The sequence below is a fragment of the Dermacentor albipictus genome, chromosome 5 (genome assembly GCF_038994185.2).
Source record: "Dermacentor albipictus isolate Rhodes 1998 colony chromosome 5, USDA_Dalb.pri_finalv2, whole genome shotgun sequence".
Taxonomy (NCBI): Eukaryota; Metazoa; Arthropoda; class Arachnida; order Ixodida; family Ixodidae; genus Dermacentor; species Dermacentor albipictus.
The window spans coordinates 2,488,441-2,508,051 of record NC_091825.1 but is presented as its reverse complement, the minus strand read 5'-3'; the positions used below and the strand labels follow the sequence as shown (position 1 = coordinate 2,508,051).

The following is a 19,611-nucleotide window of genomic DNA, read 5'->3' as shown; positions in this document are numbered from 1 at the left end:
TTCTTAGCGGCAGGCGCTGTGAATTACAACTCCGTTGTCGTGACAACTTACAACTTAGAGAACAAGTCATACTTTTGACTCTTGCGATTGTGGGAATATTAACAATATGGGTTCAGCGAAACGCTATTCTGAACAGGCAGTTTGTAATAGCGTATTTGGGCTTACATACGTAGGAGAGATACGCTACATATGTTAAACGGAAGCAACACTACCGCCTTTTACGGTGCGCGTCCCTTCAGAACTGAGTTTACTGTATGGCAACGCCAGCATAATAAGACGTTATAAGACAGGGGGCTGTCTCGGGTTTCCTGACAAACATATCCAAGTCATCAAAATGCACTAGCAACCGTCCTGTCGTTTCTAGGCCGACGCGCCTCGTTAGATCTACGGCGGTTGGACGCTCGGCTCCAGGAGCTAACCGCTTGGATGGCAGGCTGCGCGCGGCGGAAAGTGTCTCGGGAACTTGTCCTCAGCACTAGTAGATGCTCGAGGCCACAAAAACCAGCTGTGCTTCTCGAAAACGACTGCACACTGTATGCGAACGCTTGCGACTGTTAGCGGTCATTGCTCTTGGGGTTCGCCCACACTGGCTGTGCCGTCACTCTATCTTTTATTCTTGGCCTATCTTTCCCTCGTTTTTCCTCGAATCGGTATCGGCGTGCAAAACAGGAACTCAAATGAATGGCGCCGAAGTGGGCAGACTTTTAAATATGCTAAGGATATTTTTTTTTAATTTCCCTTTTCTACCGTCCGGCGAAACCTGAATAATAAGCAATAAAAACTTCTTTTCTCTAGAGACATCTTCCTAATATCTAAGTTCCTTTATTTTGCAATCTCATAGAGCAAAAATTAGGTTGTGATTTATAAAATATTGTGTTAGAAAGTAAACGCAAACGGAGCAAAAGTCTACGGTCTATTCACCCGTATTCACTGAATGAAAATGTAGCATGTCTTTACTGTCACGTAGAACTGAGAGTGAAGAACAAAGACAGTTCCAAAATTGTGAGTCGCGAATCTAACTCCATATTTCGCGCACTTGTCCTCTGAAAAAAGAAGCAACGCTGAAAGCGCAACGAAAGCGGCGCGCATTGTTTCGCTTTAACAGTGAAGCTGTACATGGCTAGAGTGCCGTGCATATCCGTAAGCGTTCATGCTCACGTATGCAAGCAAAAAATGCAATGCCTCATAGCCCCGTAAGGCAGACGCGGCAAGCACTCAGCAAAGTGAAGCGAAAAGTGCTTAAATTCTGCCTAATCACGCATATATATATATATATATATATATATATATATATATATATATATATATATATATATATATATGTGTGTGTGTGTGTGTGTGTGTGTGTGCGCCATCATCAATGGCTCATACCCCCGTAAGCAAGCAAAAAATCCAATGACTCATAGTCCCGTAAGGTTCATATGCTACTCACTTTGCGTGAATTAGCTGCGATGATGATACCTCTGTTGTCGTTGTCGGTGACTTCAATGTGCGTGTGTAGGTACCGAAAAGGGAGCTGTTTACGTGTTCCTTGTTGCAGGCATATCCCTTGCGATGCCGCACCAATCGGGCCCAACCGACCATCCAGCGGCGTACGTGCATTGACTTGACATTATCAAAGAATGTGATCTTGGATTGTAGCGTGAAGTGTCACCGACAGAGACTAGAAGCAGACAGGCCGAGCGCTCGTCCTGTCCGTGTCACTTCGCGCAACAATCCAAGATCAAAATACAGGTTTTTTGCCGCAACTGAACACACACAACAGGAAGACACATAAATACTTGTCTTTAGATTTGTCTTTATGTGTCTTCCTTTTGTGTGTGTTCAATTACGGCAAAAAATATGTCTTTTAGCAAGCACCAACTAGGCCAACAAGCAGTTCTGTTGCAATCCAAGATCATTTTACCGTACCAACTCGCCCAACTTTCTATCATTTAGCAAAGAATGTGATCGCAGTTGCGAGTGAAATAATGACGACCCATCAAGACAATAAATGAGTTCGTACCTTTGTCCAACATTATGTGTCACCTCCGTGTCATGTGCTAAACAGCCTGGCTGGTCAACCACCTTCACCGAGTGGAATGGCTCAAGATTTCTTTCTTTCTTTTGTTCCTTCTTTCTTTCCTCCGTTCCTTTTTTCTCTTATTTCTTCATTCATATCAGCCATTGCATCTTTGCTTGCTCACGGGGGTATGAACCAATCCTGATTATGTAATTTTTTTTCGGGAATGTGAGCCATTGCTGTTAGTATTTCTTGTACCATTCATCTACTTTGTTTGTATCACTCTTTGACTTTGTAGCACTAGACTAGACGCCGCTTTTTTTTTTCGGGTATGAGCCATTGCTACCAACCAGTGCAGGCCTTCGCCTTAACAAACCAATTTTTATGCTCCAATGTAGCCGTGCGGTTTGGGGCTGGTTCCAACACGGGCACTAGGTCGGAGCTCATGTTTCACGTGACTGTATACGTGTATCAGCATTAATGAAAAAAAACGTGGTATTTCTTTCTTAATGGGTCAACAGTAGACGGATGGATGGATGGATGGATACAACTTTCTTGTACGTCCGGCAAGGTTTAACGCGACCCGGGCTCAGGTCTCCCACGGAGGAACGTCAAGGCCCTGCCTCAACGCCGCCTCACGGGCTTGCTGGACTGCCCACGTCTGGATTCCGAGGTCTGAGCTGCGCAGAGCGGCGGCCCACCTCGACAACAGGGTCTCCGGAGTAACTGCCATCCCTCCTATAACTACATTGCACTCCCACAGCATGTGTTTGAGTGTTGCTGGTCCTTCCTGGCACAATTTGCACGTGTCGTCCTGATGCTTATCTGGGAAGATGCGTTTGAGACGGAATGGATTAGGGAACGTGTTTGTCTGCAGTAGACAGTAGACAGTTAAAATATATTCCGCAAGACACTCATCTCCATACTGCAGTGCTTATTGTTTTAACACACACGTGCGCGCTACTCCATTTGATACAGTGTACTAAAACAATTTTGCATTGCTTTCCGCCAGGCAGCTGTTTGTATTCTCAATGACGCCAAGAAGCCGAGCCTGATGCCACCAACGCTCGTATATGTAATCGGGAGCAGTGCACAATGTTCTCGCACACCTTGTGCGATATACCATAGCGCTGAAGTGCTTCTTCTATAACGTAGGAGAGTCCGTCGTAAAGGCAGAAGCGTAAAGGCAGAAGTGGCAGAAATTCAAGTTTATGAACTTGAATGTCGCCAAGAAAACCCGTCCAAGCATTCGCACCTGCTTTATCAGACGGGTACTGCACCGTGAATATCCAGGCAGTTATTTTTTAACCGCGCCAAACTTTAATAGAGCAATATAAATCTTGCTGACTGTATTATTATCATTCGAGTGTTCAAATTAGTAACCTCTAGGTAGGGAGGAAGTTGAGCAGTTGTTTGCGTAATAAACGAATTAAGCTGCGATAAATATTTTCAATAATTGATCTTAGGCGCCTAACGGAAATGAGTAGTTTGGAACCAGTCCTCGAGATTATCTAGCTGAGCGAGTACATATTAAACGTGCTACTGTTTTTCACTAATGTTTTGCAGATAAGCCCCTTTAAAGCATAACTGATGCTGAAAAAGAACGTCTTTAAGGGCGACCTGACCGCTTCCAGCCTCTTGCGATATTGCGATCAAGGACATCGTGCGTGAGCATGTTCGTTGCGGCTAGTCCGCTTTCGATACGTATTTACGTTGTTTTTCGAAAGTAAGCAGTTTAAAGTTTTAATGTCAATACAGCAGCGAACGTGTGCCGCCTAAAGGATGCTTTGTCTCAGAAGGGATGCACGACGCAATGATGGTGCAGCTTTAGCGCGTCGTCGCCGTCAATAATAATAATAATATTTGGGGTTTTACGTGCCAAAACCACTTTCTGATTATGAGGCACGCCGTAGTGGAGGACTCCGGAAATTTAGACCACCTGGGGTTCTTTAACGTGCACCTAAATCTAAGCACACGGGTGTTTTCGCATTTCGCCCCCATCGAAATGCGGCCGCCGTGGCCGGGATTCGATCCCGCGACCTCGTGCTCAGCAGCCCAATCGTCGCCGTCAAGAGAATGGGATGCCTCCGATGCAAGGAAGATAACGAATGCGAACTGCTAGCAGCTCGTCACGGGACCATGCCGATGGTGATGGTCCCGTCGAAACAAAATACAGGGCCGCACTGCTGACTGCACAGGCGCTTTCACAGTGAAGCTGTGAACCTCTGCTCCGAAATGCATTTCTCGTGTCAGTGAGCAAACATGTGGGCCGATCCCGGAGGTTGTGCAGTGCCGGACCGTCATGCGGCGGAGGTGAAGCAGCGTTCAAGTGTTGCGCCCCTAGTAACAACAACAACAACAACAACAACAACAACAACAATAATAATAATAATAATAATAATAAGATGACGAAGAAGAAGAAGAAAATTAAATAAGTAAAGATGCATTGTTTCAAGTCGATGGGTACGCTGGAATAGTTTCTGAACAGCACATGTACTCACGAGCAGAAGGCATTGCCATATATGCAGAGGAGTAAATGTATGTACAACCTTACAACCTTGACTCGTAAAAGCACAGGGGCACCGACTGTGGGGTTGTATGCCGCACAAACGAAAGAGGGAATTATGATATCCACTGTCTATATATATTCAGGCACACCCAAGTTTGATATCGAGAAGTTCATGACCACGCACTTTGCATTGGTTAGCCGCGATGACAGTACTCTTGTGATCACCATTTAACAATTAAAGGCGTCAATGTGGACATTTCAAAACGAGAAAAATGGTTCACTGAGTTTCTGCAAGAAGAATTTGGTTAGTAGTGCTACACCAATCCAAGTAACTCAATTAAGTAACAACGGTCATGTATAGATTCTACTTTGGCCAAGATTCTGTCTATGGTTGTAACTGGACCAACCCGTATACATCACAGTAATCACAAGGCTATCGTCGCTACCATTACCAAATGATTAAAATAAATAGATGTCGCCTTGTCTAATCCTGTGGGATGTGCTACAGCTTAGCTCGTCATCCATCTTCACAAGTGGAATAGCTCCTAATATTTTCTTTTTGCGTCAGTTTCGCGTTCAGAAAGTGATAATACTATTGTCACGTGGTCGTGACGTCAAAGAACACAGTAGCAATACTGTGAACGACAAAACAAACTTTTATTGGGCGAACCTGTGCCCACAAAACAGGCTACACTTATAGCACAACGATAGCGGCGAACACGCTCGGCGATCGTCGAAAATCTCTGTGGTGCGATCTTGTACGCGTTCCAAACAGAACGGAGGCGGTCCGTTCCATCGAGCCGCACACGATTGGTCAATTTGAACCGCGACGAATGCCATCACGTCAATTGTCACGTGAGCCGTGACGTTTTGCTGCTCATAATTATTCCGTGTCGTCTGCTAACGGACGAACGCCACGGAACGGACGGAGAGTCCGTCCGGAGCGATAGAACGGATTAGAACGGCTACCAAACGGCTTGGATTGGATTAAAACGTAAATGCTTGGGACAGTTAGCATCTTTTGTATCCGGTTCAATACGATTCCGCGCTCCCAACAGTTGGAGAACATGGCGTTTTTTTCTGGCGTGCCTTTTCGTGTCGCCTGTGCGGCTGCTGCAGTCGCGCAGAGACGACGACCCGAGGTAGACGATGCATTTGAAGAGTTGACGGAAGAAGAGTTCCGGCAGTATTTTCGTCTGTCCAAACGAACAGCGCGTAGCTTGTGCGACGAGCTTGACCCCATCATTGGATGCCAGCGAGCGAGTGGCCTTTCCACAGAAAGGAAGGTGTTGTGCGCGCTGCGATTCTTCGCCACCGGAAGCTTCCAGAGGAGCGTTGGTCGCGAGGAACACGTAGGCATGGCACAGTCGGCCGTGAGCAGCACCATTCACGAGGTGACGGAGGCCATCATTTCCGTATCTGCCCGGAGAAAGTTGGTGGACTTTCCCTTCGCACCGTCTGCCAAGGATGAGGCTAAGGCGGCGTTCGCGCGACGCGGCGCCATCCCAGGCGTGCTAGCATGCGTCGACGGCACGTTGATCGCCATCATGAAGCCAGAGGGACTCAGCCCGGCCGACACGGCGAGCTTCATGTCGAGAAAGGGTTATTACGCCCTAAACGTCATGGTCGTAAGTACCGTTGGAATGTTTTACTTCAAGCTGTTGTCGCCGTTTTTACTCGCCCATAGTTGCACTTGTTCAGTTTAATGCCCAAGCTGGCATAACAAGTAATGTAACGATTAAAAGAGGAGATGCGGGGAACTGTTTACGAGCTCGTTGAAATCCCACATGTCGGGATTAATGGTGAGTGCCATGTGTTGTGCATAATCAGTCTGCCGTTCCAAAATTGTTTTAGTTGGGCAGCAGTCGTAGCAGAAATGGATACACTGTAGGGAAGGCACGATGGAAGCATTTTGAACACGCAAGTACTTACAACCATTGCATGGGCTGTCTTTGGCTCGTATGGGGGTTCTTGCGCGATATCGGGCCTCGAGTTTTCATTTAGCTATAATTAGTGCGAACCATAGGCGTCCACACAAGGGGGGGCGCATTGCCCCCCCCCCCAATTGCAAGACCCTGTGCATGCCTATGGCTGAAACAGTCTGCTACTTGTACCAGCGTACGTGTATTCGTTTGTGCATATCAATGACAAAACGGATTTCGAGCATATCTGCAGCGGTATTTTGTATTGCTCCCCATTGCAGGTTTGCAACGCGGAACTTCGCATCCTTGTTGTGGACCCCCGGTTCCCTGGTTCATGCCATGACTCTTGGGTGTGGCAGCATAATCCACTGCGTGCACGCCTAGCCGCACAACTGCAGCCTGGCGAGTATCTGCTTGGTTAGTATTCGTAATGCGTACCCCAAACTAGGGCAGAGCACTCAACTGTCCCTTTCTGTAACAGGAGACTCGGGATATCCTCTCGAGCCATGGCTGCTTGTTCCAGTACCTGGCAGCCATGCCGGCACCACCTCTGAAGGCCACTACAACCAGGAGCACGCATCCATGTGCAATGTTGTGGAGAGATGTATCGGGGTGTTGAAAAGCAAGTTCCGCTGCTTGCAGCGCTTTCGGACACTGCTATACAGCCCCGATAGAGCAGCGCGAATCATTTATGCATGCGTTGCTCTCCATAACATTGCCTTGGACGCGGGCGACTGGACATTGGAAGATTATGGTGGGGAAGTGCCACCACCTGAGGAGCCAGAGGAGCCAGGAGACATCCAGGTGCTGGCACCACGCGACGTGTTCCTCAGAGGAAGGGAGCAGCGCAGCGCCGTTGTCAGCCTTTTCTGAAGGACACAGGAATGGTGAGTTTTCATAATACATAATTTATTTATACAAAGTGCAGTGTCCTTAGGCTATCACAGGGCTGTGTTTGTACAGCGGAAAATACATTAAAAAATTTGTATACACAACAAGTGCACCTCCATATGGATGGTCAATGTTCCAATCTACACATCCGACAGATTATGATAATTTAAACACAAACGAAGTACACTTCGTTTCGCCAAAGACGTGAAAAATTATAGACCGATCAACTTACTGTCCGTTGCCTACAAAGTATTTACTAAGGTAATTGCAAATAGAATCAGGAACATTTTAAACTTCCGTCAAGCAAAGGACCAAGCAGGATTCCGCAAAGGCTACTCAACAATAGACCATATTCACACTATCAATCAGGTGATAGAAAAATGTGCAGAATATAACCAACCTTTATATATGGCTTTCATTGCTTACGAGAAAGCGTTTGATTCAGTCGAAACCTCAGCAGTCATGGAGGCATTGCGGAATCAGGGTGTAGACAAGCCGTATGTAAAAATACTGAAAGATATCTATAGCGGCTCCACAGCCACCGTAGTCCTCTATAAAGCAAGCAACAAAATCCCAATAAAGAAAGGTGTCAGGCAGGGAGATACGATATCTCCAATGCTATTCACAGCGTGTTTACAGGAGGTATTCAGAGACCTGGATTGGGAAGCATTGGGGATAAGAGTTAATGGAGAATACCTTAGTAACTTGCGATTCGATGATGATATTGCCTTGCTTAGTAACTCAGGGGAGCAGCTGCAACGCATGCTCACTGACCTGGAGAGGCAAAGCAGAAAGGTGGATCTAAAAATTAATCTGCAGAAAACTAAAGTAATGTTTAACAGTTTCGGAAGAGAACAGCAGTTTACGATTGGTAGTGAGGCACTGGAAGTGGTAAGGCAATACATCTACTTAGGACAGGTAGTGACTGCGGATCCAGGTCACGAGACTGAAATAATCAGAAGAATTAGAATGGGCTGGGGCGCGTTTGGCAGGCATTCTCAGATCATGAACAGCAGGTTGCCATTATCCCTTAAGACAAAAGTTTATAACAGCTGTGTCTTACCAGTACTCACGTACGGGGCAGAAACCTGGAGGCTTACGAAAAGGGTTCTACTTAAATTGAGGACGACGCAACGAGCTATGGAAAGAAGAATGATGGGTGTAACGTTAAGGGATAAGAAAAGAGCTGATTGGGTGAGGGAACAATCACGAGTTAATGATATCTTAGTTGAAATCAAGAAAAACAAATGGGCAGGACACGTAATGAGGAGGGAAGATAACCGATGGTCATTAAGAGTTACGGAATGGATTCCAAGGGAAGGTAAGCAAAGCAGAGGTAGGCAGAAAGTTAAGTGGGCGGATGAGATTAAGAAGTTTGCAGGGACTACATGACCGGGGAAGTTGGAGAAGTATGGGAGAGGCCTTTGCCCTGCAGTGGGTGTAAGCAGGATGATGATGAAGTACACTTATACAAAGAATCCTTTAAATAGAATGCCACAGCCGTGGAAACAATTGTACCCTCGTCACTATGCAAGTCTCCAAGGCTGCCACTTATTAACAGTAGTACTCGCGAAGCAGTCGTAAGGCAATGCTTCATGCCCCTTCATCTGTGAAGAACTGCATTCGCTGCTGCTCCCAAGCTAGCATTCTCTTATGCAATATGCACATCACAAAGTACTTCTTTCTTAGTGGAACATGAAACACGGTAGCAACGTGAAAGTGCAGCCTTTTCTTTAAATATCACATGAAATATGAAATAAAAACATCCCTTGACCCATCATAGTCATGACAGACTTGATGGAAGCAATACATATGATTGGCACTCTGTACTCATGGTCACCATCAGCAAAAGGTGCGAAAAATGTTCATAAAACATATCAGAATGAACGCAACCGCCGCATCCTGTGCATTTTGACGCTCAGGTACATGTACGCTGGTAGGAGTGAGGAAATATGCTTGCTAGCCATCTCTTGTGCTAGGTGTATCAAAACTTCTGTGCAAGCATGAATACGCAGGCGAGGCAAGCAAGTAAGGCGTTATGCATGAGGATTCAAACACAAACAAAATGTAACGCCGAGTGTAGTGACAGCATTACACTCGTCACCTCATGTCCAAATGGGTAGATATAAATTAACGTAAAAGCACAAAAAATAGATAGGTCAACTTTATCACACTATGATGACAAGTACATCACAAACCTTGTAGTACAACATGCTTCAGGCAGCAAAGCATGTGACAACATTGCAACATCAGCATCACACAATTCGTTTTCACCACGGCATGTAAAACTTGCAGTTACATTTACGTGACCTTGCAAGAAAGTATGACTATCCCAGGTATGTCCATTCCCTTGTCAGTGTTATGAGTCACTGACTAGAAGCATTCATTTCTCGGCAGCAATTGTAGTGCAATGCTAAACAACAGGTGAATCATAATCGTAAAAAGGTGAGTGCACTTGCCAGCTCTGATGAGACATGTTACATAAAACATGAATAATTGGCTCTACAATCTCACAGCACCCTGAAAGTGTCACGCGTGAACGTTATTCTTGCAATGACTCCCTTGGAACGAAGACTAGAGGAAACCAATCACTGGTGTGGTGCAATGATGATGGTCATTTTCATTTGTGAAACTATGCAACTTAAAGAGTGACTAGTTTGGTGCTCTGAAAAAAAGACGACATTGTAGTCGTTGCACCTTAGCCTCACTGTGCCGAAATGAAAATATCACAGTGCAAACACTATGCGGTAACGCTTCATAATGAGTGCAGTAAGCTACAACACAGTGACGCAATATAAATATCGCAGTACAAAACCCATACACAGAAATCGACAACTACTTGTAACGATTCCAGTGTGAATGACTAGGCGCCTTCGAAATGTGTAAATAAAAAAAGCACGCTGGCATTGCAGCTGGATAAGCATAAATAGAAAGAGGCAAATACAACAGAACAAAAATGGGTGCACGCATTGCACCTCTCAACCAAAAAATCCTCCTATTACTCATAGGAAACTCAAACAACAGAACAAAAATGGGTGCGCGCATTGCACCTCTCAACCAAAAAATCCTCCTATTACTCATAGGAAACTCAAACAACAGAACAAAAATGGTGCGCGCATTGCACCTCTCAACCAAAAAATCCTCCTATTACTCATAGGAAACTCAAACAACAGAACAAAAATGGGTGCGCGCATTGCACCTCTCAACCAAAAAATCCTCCTATTACTCATAGGAAACTCAAACAACAGAACAAAAATGGGTGCGCGCATTGCACCTCTCAACCAAAAAATCCTCCTATTACTCACAGGAAACTCAAACAACAGAACAAAATGGGTGCGCGCATTGCACCTCTCAACCAAAAAATCCTCCTATTACTCATAGGAAACTCAAACAACAGAACAAAAATGGGTGCGCGCATTGCACCTCTCAACCAAAAAATCCTCCTATTACTCATAGGAAACTCAAACAACAGAACAAAAATGGGTGCGCGCATTGCACCTCTCAACCAAAAAATCCTCCTATTACTCATAGGAAACTCAAACAACAGAACAAAAATGGGTGCGCGCATTGCACCTCTCAACCAAAAAATCCTCCTATTACTCATAGGAAACTCAAACAACAGAACAAAAATGGGTGCGCGCATTGCACATCTCAACCAAAAAATCCTCCTATTACTCATAGGAAACTCAAAGAACAGAACAAAAATGGGTGCGCGCATTGCACCTCTCAACCAAAAAATCCTCCTATTACTCATAGGAAACTCAAACAACAGAACAAAAATGGGTGCGCGCATTGCACCTCTCAACCAAAAAATCCTCCTATTACTCATAGGAAACTCAAACAACAGAACAAAAATGGGTGCGCGCATTGCACCTCTCAACCAAAAAATCCTCCTATTACTCATAGGAAACTCAAACAACAGAACAAAAATGGGTGCGCGCATTGCACCTCTCAACCAAAAAATCCTCCTATTACTCATAGGAAACTCAAACAACAGAACAAAAATGGGTGCGCGCATTGCACCTCTCAACCAAAAAATCCTCCTATTACTCATAGGAAACTCAAACAACAGAACAAAAATGGGTGCGCGCATTGCACCTCTCAACCAAAAAATCCTCCTATTACTCATAGGAAACTCAAACAACAGAACAAAAATGGGTGCGCGCATTGCACCTCTCAACCAAAAAATCCTCGTATTACTCATAGGAAACTCAAACAACAGAACAAAAATGGGTGCGCGCATTGCACCTCTCAACCAAAAAATCCTCCTATTACTCATAGGAAACTCAAACAACAGAACAAAAATGGGTGCACGCATTGCACCTCTCAACCAAAAAATCCTCCTATTACTCATAGGAAACTCAAACAACAGAACAAAAATGGGTGCGCGCATTGCACCTCTCAACCAAAAAATCCTCCTATTACTCATAGGAAACTCAAACAACAGAACAAAAATGGGTGCGCGCATTGCACCTCTCAACCAAAAAATCCTCCTATTACTCATAGGAAACTCAAACAACAGAACAAAAATGGGTGCGCGCATTGCACCTCTCAACCAAAAAATCCTCCTATTACTCATAGGAAACTCAAACAACAGAACAAAAATGGGTGCGCGCATTGCACCTCTCAACCAAAAAATCCTCCTATTACTCATAGGAAACTCAAACAACAGAACAAAAATGGGTGCGCGCATTGCACCTCTCAACCAAAAAATCCTCCTATTACTCATAGGAAACTCAAACAACAGAACAAAAATGGGTGCGCGCATTGCACCTCTCAACCAAAAAATCCTCCTATTACTCATAGGAAACTCAAACAATAGAACAAAAATGGGTGCACGCATTGCACCTCTCAACCAAAAAATCCTCCTATTACTCATAGGAAACTCAAACAACAGAACAAAAATGGGTGCGCGCATTGCACCTCTCAACCAAAAAATCCTCCTATTACTTATAGGAAACTCAAACAACAGAACAAAAATGGGTGCGCGCATTGCACCTCTCAACCAAAAAATCCTCCTATTACTCATAGGAAACTCAAACAACAGAACAAAAATGGGTGCGCGCATTGCACCTCTCAACCAAAAAATCCCCCTATTACTCATAGGAAACTCAAACAACAGAACAAAAATGGGTGCGCGCATTGCACCTCTCAACCAAAAAATCCTCCTATTACTCATAGGAAATTCAAACAACAGAACAAAAATGGGTGCGCGCATTGCACCTCTCAACCAAAAAATCCTCCTATTACTCATAGGAAACTCAAACAACAGAACAAAAATGGGTGCACGCATTGCACCTCTCAACCAAAAAATCCTCCTATTACTCATAGGAAACTCAAACAACAGAACAAAAATGGGTGCGCGCATTGCACCTCTCAACCAAAAAATCCCCCTATTACTCATAGGAAACTCAAACAACAGAACAAAAATGGGTGCGCGCATTGCACCTCTCAACCAAAAAATCCTCCTATTACTCATAGGAAACTCAAACAACAGAACAAAAATGGGTGCGCGCATTGCACCTCTCAACCAAAAAATCCCCCTATTACTCATAGGAAACTCAAACAACAGAACAAAAATGGGTGCGCGCATTGCACCTCTCAACCAAAAAATCCCCCTATTACTCATAGGAAACTCAAACAACAGAACAAAAATGGGTGCACGCATTGCACCTCTCAACCAAAAAATCCTCCTATTACTCATAGGAAACTCAAACAACAGAACAAAAATGGGTGCATGCATTGCACCTCTCAACCAAAAAATCCTCCTATTACTCATAGGAAACTCAAACAACAGAACAAAAATGGGTGCGCGCATTGCACCTCTCAACCAAAAAATCCCCCTATTACTCATAGGAAACTCAAACAACAGAACAAAAATGGGTGCACGCATTGCACCTCTCAACCAAAAAATCCTCCTATTACTCATAGGAAACTCAAACAACAGAACAAAAATGGGTGCGCGCATTGCACCTCTCAACCAAAAAATCCCCCTATTACTCATAGGAAACTCAAACAACAGAACAAAAATGGGTGCGCGCATTGCACCTCTCAACCAAAAAATCCTCCTATTACTCATAGGAAACTCAAACAACAGAACAAAAATGGGTGCGCGCATTGCACCTCTCAACCAAAAAATCCTCCTATACTCATAGGAAACTCAAACAACAGAACAAAAATGGGTGCGCGCATTGCACCTCTCAACCAAAAAATCCTCCTATTACTCATAGGAAACTCAAACAATAAATAAAACAAACGGAACTGGTGAAACAAATGAATAAAATGATAAAAATATATAAATAAATATAAAAACGATAAAATAAATTAATTTGTTGGTTGCTGCAGGTGCTCAGCGATTTTCTGCGCTATGGCGCGCACCTCCTGTAGGATCCCCTCCTGGGCTGCTGTCGTCCGCTCTGCCGCGACAGCGAGGCGGGTTGTGGAGGCCTCAATTCTGCGCAGCACCTGGAATGAATAATCATGGTGGAACTGTTCGCATCAGTTGCTAATTACTCGCAACCAGCTCACGGCTGCAAGCTGCTGTTGTGAAGAATTGCAACGTGCACAACGATTCCCTCTCTGCTGAAGAGCCACTGGCCTGATGGCATCCTTTGGCAGTGTCAAGCATCGCGTACAAGCTATGCCCTCTTCGTTTGGACAGACAAAGACCTGCTGGAACTAGTCTTCCGTCATCTACTCTAATGCATCTCTCACCACCAAACAGCCCTTTTCAGGGCTAACCAACCTTTTGTCCGGCGGTTGATCGGTGGCAAGACACGTTACCGAGACCTCTATACAACGCATATTTCTTGTTTACATCCCAAGCTGATTTGTTTTTCAGATTCATGATTTACTTATAACAAAGCATAAAGAATATTTATGTCCTTCATGTAAAATGACACCAAAGGGCCTACGAACCTGCAGCACCTCGTCGCCCTGTTCCAGGCTGCGGGCGCACTGCGAGGACATCGTCGTCAAGGTGTCCACCCGTCGCGGTCGCTGTCGACGTGGTGGCCGAACAGGGTGCTGCAACACTGAAAGCATACAGCATTTTCTACAGTTGCACTGCATTTTATGGTACGAATAAAAGTGGCTATGGCCACGTTATGGCTTATTGGGCTAGTTCAATAAAATACAAGAGCTCATTTTATTTAACAGCTTGAGGATCAATAACTTACCAGGTGCAGCGGCCACCCTTTCGGCAGGCGCCGCGCCGCGCGGTGGATCCTCTGCCGCTGTAGAGTAAATACATTAATGTTTACGAACTGCACAGACACGGCGATAATTAAAACACTCGTTACTCTGATGCTTACGTGTCACTGGGCTCACGCCCGCAGCCTCGTCTTCGACGACGACTTCCATGGAGTAGGCGGGGACGTCAGCCTGCTGGAAAATGTCATAAGCGTGGCTATTCGTTACAATGCTTATGTTACAAGTTTTCGTACTAATTTGCGAAAATATTGTGCAATTATTGAGTGCTTAATGATCCCATGTGTTACCGTCTTCGTGCACTTCCGTGAAGTCATTTTAATTCTGTGTTAATCACTTAATCCCCCTTTTCCCGAAAACGCAGCCAACTGGGATTCTAGTTCATTAACCTACCTGCTTTTAGATTCTCTCCTACGCTATTTTCCTGTTCACCAACGGTGTCGCGTTCTGCTAACGGTAGCACTTACAGATAATGACAAACTCTAAATCGGTACCATTCAGGAACCCATGATATTACGGCGGCAGTGTGCTTACCTCTTGGTAGGGGAGGTCGGTCACGCCGTGGAGGCGGACCGTCCCTGTCAGCTGCAGTATCCTGCCATAGAAGCCGTGTAGCCGCCCCCCTCCAGTGCTTCTGAAAATACACGCCAATGTCGAAGGACAAATCGCCCAGGCCATTGGACGGTCACTCACCTTTGTTCTTGGGCAAGTGCGGCAGCGTTGCGGCGGGCCTCGAAGACCTGCTTCCGCCACCACTCTTGCCACTGCTCCGCGGTTTTAACGACGGGGCCATGCTCGTTGAGCTGGTCGGCTAGCTCCTGCCACAGCCGTCGGCGGTCGCCAGCAGTGAAGCGTGGCCCCAGCTCGCTGGATCTTATGGCCAGCTGGGGATGCTCTAGCATGAAGGCGACCACCGCCTCCTTCTGAGCCTCCGACACGCGCAGCCCCTTCGCCGGTGCTTCAACGTTAAGCGCCATGGCTTCAACAGAACGACTGAACCAACCGCTTCAAAATTCGCGCCGTGTGCTTGAAACGGGGTGGTAGCTAGCGCCATCACTAAACGTTTCGCAAAACTGCGACACCACCTAGCGCCATTTGAAGGCATTAACCGCAATGTTTTGTTTCAGTCGTTTTTCATTCCAAATTGAATCTTTGAAAAGCAACACCAACACATTTTGCTACTCACTCATAATAGCAAAATATTTCTCAACATGTTGCAAACGCTTCTCAATATATTATACGGTCCCCAAGCAGACGTCAAAAGCGTGACGCAGGCTTGCACTTCGCTCATTGGCTGTTTGCTTCATCTCGTTCTCGAGAACACTGCGAACCGCCTATTTCGTGACGTTTCGAACGGAGGCGGTCCGTTCTATTTTGGAACGCGTACAAGATCGCGCCACATTGGTGCGATCTTGTACGCGTTCCAAAACAGAACGGAGGCGGTCCGTTCCATCGAGCCGCACACGATTGGTCAATTTGAACCACGACGAATGCCATGACGTCAATTGTCACGTGAGCCGTGACGTTTTGCTGCTCATAATTATTCCGTGTCGTCTGCTAACGGACGAACGCCACGGAACGGACGGAGAGTCCGTCCGGAGCGATAGAACGGATTAGAACGGCTACCAAACGGCTTGGATTGGATTAAAACGTAAATGCTTGGGACAGTTAGCATCTTTTGTATCCGGTTCAATACGATTCCGCGCTCCCAACAGTTGGAGAACATGGCGTTTTTTTCTGGCGTGCCTTTTCGTGTCGCCTGTGCGGCTGCTGCAGTCGCGCAGAGACGACGACCCGAGGTAGACGATGCATTTGAAGAGTTGACGGAAGAAGAGTTCCGGCAGTATTTTCGTCTGTCCAAACGAACAGCGCGTAGCTTGTGCGACGAGCTTGACCCCATCATTGGATGCCAGCGAGCGAGTGGCCTTTCCACAGAAAGGAAGGTGTTGTGCGCGCTGCGATTCTTCGCCACCGGAAGCTTCCAGAGGAGCGTTGGTCGCGAGGAACACGTAGGCATGGCACAGTCGGCCGTGAGCAGCACCATTCACGAGGTGACGGAGGCCATCATTTCCGTATCTGCCCGGAGAAAGTTGGTGGACTTTCCCTTCGCACCGTCTGCCAAGGATGAGGCTAAGGCGGCGTTCGCGCGACGCGGCGCCATCCCAGGCGTGCTAGCATGCGTCGACGGCACGTTGATCGCCATCATGAAGCCAGAGGGACTCAGCCCGGCCGACACGGCGAGCTTCATGTCGAGAAAGGGTTATTACGCCCTAAACGTCATGGTCGTAAGTACCGTTGGAATGTTTTACTTCAAGCTGTTGTCGCCGTTTTTACTCGCCCATAGTTGCACTTGTTCAGTTTAATGCCCAAGCTGGCATAACAAGTAATGTAACGATTAAAAGAGGAGATGCGGGGAACTGTTTACGAGCTCGTTGAAATCCCACATGTCGGGATTAATGGTGAGTGCCATGTGTTGTGCATAATCAGTCTGCCGTTCCAAAATTGTTTTAGTTGGGCAGCAGTCGTAGCAGAAATGGATACACTGTAGGGAAGGCACGATGGAAGCATTTTGAACACGCAAGTACTTACAACCATTGCATGGGCTGTCTTTGGCTCGTATGGGGGTTCTTGCGCGATATCGGGCCTCGAGTTTTCATTTAGCTATAATTAGTGCGAACCATAGGCGTCCACACAAGGGGGGGCGCATTGCCCCCCCCCCCAATTGCAAGACCCTGTGCATGCCTATGGCTGAAACAGTCTGCTACTTGTACCAGCGTACGTGTATTCGTTTGTGCATATCAATGACAAAACGGATTTCGAGCATATCTGCAGCGGTATTTTGTATTGCTCCCCATTGCAGGTTTGCAACGCGGAACTTCGCATCCTTGTTGTGGACCCCCGGTTCCCTGGTTCATGCCATGACTCTTGGGTGTGGCAGCATAATCCACTGCGTGCACGCCTAGCCGCACAACTGCAGCCTGGCGAGTATCTGCTTGGTTAGTATTCGTAATGCGTACCCCAAACTAGGGCAGAGCACTCAACTGTCCCTTTCTGTAACAGGAGACTCGGGATATCCTCTCGAGCCATGGCTGCTTGTTCCAGTACCTGGCAGCCATGCCGGCACCACCTCTGAAGGCCACTACAACCAGGAGCACGCATCCATGCGCAATGTTGTGGAGAGATGTATCGGGGTGTTGAAAAGCAAGTTCCGCTGCTTGCAGCGCTTTCGGACACTGCTATACAGCCCCGATAGAGCAGCGCGAATCATTTATGCATGCGTTGCTCTCCATAACATTGCCTTGGACGCGGGCGACTGGACATTGGAAGATTATGGTGGGGAAGTGCCACCACCTGAGGAGCCAGAGGAGCCAGGAGACATCCAGGTGCTGGCACCACGCGACGTGTTCCTCAGAGGAAGGGAGCAGCGCAGCGCCGTTGTCAGCCTTTTCTGAAGGACACAGGAATGGTGAGTTTTCATAATGCATAATTTATTTATACAAAGTGCAGTGCCCTTAGGCTATCACAGGGCTGTGTTTGTACAGCGGAAAATACATTAAAAAATTTGTATACACAACAAGTTCACCTCCATACGGATGGTCAATGTTCCCAATCTACACATCCGACAGATTATGATAATTTAAACACAAACGAAGTACACTTCGTTTCGCCAAAGACGTGAAAAATTATAGACCGATCAACTTACTGTCCGTTGCCTACAAAGTATTTACTAAGGTAATTGCAAATAGAATCAGGAACATTTTAAACTTCCGTCAACCAAAGGACCAAGCAGGATTCCGCAAAGGCTACTCAACAATAGACCATATTCACACTATCAATCAGGTGACAGAAAAATGTGCGGAATATAACCAACCTTTATATATGGCTTTCATTGCTTACGAGAAAGCGTTTGATTCAGTCGAAACCTCAGCAGTCATGGAGGCATTGCGGAATCAGAGTGTAGACAAGCCGTATGTAAAAATACTGAAAGATATCTATAGCGGCTCCACAGCCACCGTAGTCCTCCATAAAGCAAGCAACAAAATCCCAATAAAGAAAGGTGTCAGGCAGGGAGATACGATATCTCCAATGCTATTGACAGCGTGTTTACAGGAGGTATTCAGAGACCTGGATTGGGAAGCATTGGGGATAAGAGTTAATGGAGAATACCTTAGTAACTTGCGATTCGATGATGATATTGCCTTGCTTAGTAACTCAGGGGAGCAGCTGCAACGCATGCTCACTGACCTGGAGAGGCAAAGCAGAAAGGTGGATCTAAAAATTAATCTGCAGAAAACTAAAGTAATGTTTAAGAGTTTCGGAAGAGAACAGCAGTTTACGATTGGTAGTGAGGCACTGGAAGTGGTAAGGCAATACATCTACTTAGGACAGGTAGTGACTGCGGATCCAGGTCACGAGACTGAAATAATCAGAAGAATTAGAATGGGCTGGGGCGCGTTTGGCAGGCATTCTCAGATCATGAACAGCAGGTTGCCATTATCCCTTAAGACAAAAGTTTATAACAGCTGTGTCTTACCAGTACTCACGTACGGGGCAGAAACCTGGAGGCTTACGAAAAGGGTTCTACTTAAATTGAGGACGACGCAACGAGCTATGGAAAGAAGAATGATGGGTGTAACGTTAAGGGATAAGAAAAGAGCTGATTGGGTGAGGGAACAATCACGAGTTAATGATATCTTAGTTGAAATCAAGAAAAACAAATGGGCAGGACACGTAATGAGGAGGGAAGATAACCGATGGTCATTAAGAGTTACGGAATGGATTCCAAGGGAAGGTAAGCAAAGCAGAGGTAGGCAGAAAGTTAAGTGGGCGGATGAGATTAAGAAGTTTGCAGGGACTACATGACCGGGGAAGTTGGAGAAGTATGGGAGAGGCCTTTGCCCTGCAGTGGGTGTAAGCAGGATGATGATGAAGTACACTTATACAAAGAATCCTTTAAATAGAATGCCACAGCCGTGGAAACAATTGTATCCTCGTCACTATGCAAGTCTCCAAGGCTGCCACTTATTAACAGTAGTACTCGCGAAGCAGTCGTAAGGCAATGCTTCATGCCCCTTCAT

The 19,611-nt window shown here is 46.0% G+C and overlaps 3 protein-coding genes across 10 annotated transcripts in view; 2 read left to right on the top strand and 1 right to left on the bottom strand.

Annotated features, from left to right (window-relative positions):
- Positions 1-5,297: 5,297 nt before the first annotated feature.
- Positions 5,298-14,129, top strand: LOC139060366 (putative nuclease HARBI1). 3 transcript variants are annotated; one of them, XM_070539486.1, is made up of 4 exons: positions 5,298-6,139; positions 6,715-6,835; positions 6,915-7,320; positions 13,670-14,129. In XM_070539486.1, the coding sequence occupies exons 1-3, from the start codon at positions 5,510-5,512 to the stop codon at positions 7,304-7,306; spliced, it is 1,143 nt and encodes a 380-aa protein (XP_070395587.1). In that variant the 5' UTR covers positions 5,298-5,509; the 3' UTR covers positions 7,307-7,320; positions 13,670-14,129. The 3 variants fall into 3 exon arrangements, with proteins under 3 accessions (XP_070395587.1, XP_070395584.1, XP_070395586.1); XM_070539483.1 differs by having other exon boundaries at positions 5,303-6,139; positions 6,715-6,850; positions 13,670-14,122; XM_070539485.1 differs by having other exon boundaries at positions 5,303-6,139; positions 6,715-6,850; positions 13,712-13,731.
- A 12-nt stretch (positions 14,130-14,141) lies between these two features.
- On the bottom strand, positions 14,142-15,844 carry LOC135915727 (uncharacterized). Its single transcript, XM_065448853.2, has 5 exons — positions 15,227-15,844; positions 15,068-15,167; positions 14,638-14,710; positions 14,503-14,559; positions 14,142-14,358 (listed from the first exon to the last, which is right to left on the bottom strand). Exons 1-5 carry the CDS (start codon positions 15,508-15,510, stop codon positions 14,168-14,170), a joined length of 705 nt encoding a protein of 234 aa, XP_065304925.2. The 5' UTR covers positions 15,511-15,844; the 3' UTR covers positions 14,142-14,167.
- Positions 15,845-15,994: 150 nt separating this feature from the next.
- LOC139059817 (putative nuclease HARBI1) overlaps positions 15,995-19,611 on the top strand; it is a 121,063-nt gene continuing 117,446 nt past the window's right edge. For 5 of the 6 annotated variants that reach the window (XM_070538204.1, XM_070538205.1, XM_070538206.1 and 2 more), the window contains exons 1-3: positions 16,001-16,818; positions 17,394-17,529; positions 17,594-17,999. In XM_070538204.1, coding sequence (XP_070394305.1) covers positions 16,189-16,818; positions 17,394-17,529; positions 17,594-17,985 — 1,158 coding nt within the window. In that variant the 5' untranslated portion in view covers positions 16,001-16,188 and the 3' untranslated portion in view covers positions 17,986-17,999. Of the gene's footprint in view, positions 16,819-17,393; positions 17,530-17,593; positions 18,000-19,611 lie in introns of all 6 variants that reach the window. The other variant, XM_070538208.1, reaches the window with a different exon arrangement.

Excerpts from the sequence above, each read along its gene's own strand:
- LOC135915727 (XM_065448853.2), bottom strand. The coding sequence starts at position 15,510 with ATGGCGCTTAACGTTGAAGCACCGGCGAAGGGGCTGCGCGTGTCGGAG. Across the intron at positions 15,168-15,226 it reads GCACTTGCCCAAGAACAAAG|AAGCACTGGAGGGGGGCGGC; the intron begins GTGAGTGACCGT and ends GTGTATTTTCAG. Across the intron at positions 14,711-15,067 it reads CCGACCTCCCCTACCAAGAG|CAGGCTGACGTCCCCGCCTA; the intron begins GTAAGCACACTG and ends GACATTTTCCAG.
- LOC139060366 (XM_070539483.1), top strand. The coding sequence starts at position 5,510 with ATGCTTGGGACAGTTAGCATCTTTTGTATCCGGTTCAATACGATTCCG. Across the intron at positions 6,140-6,714 it reads ACGCCCTAAACGTCATGGTC|GTTTGCAACGCGGAACTTCG; the intron begins GTAAGTACCGTT and ends TCCCCATTGCAG. Across the intron at positions 6,851-6,914 it reads GCCTGGCGAGTATCTGCTTG|GAGACTCGGGATATCCTCTC; the intron begins GTTAGTATTCGT and ends TTTCTGTAACAG.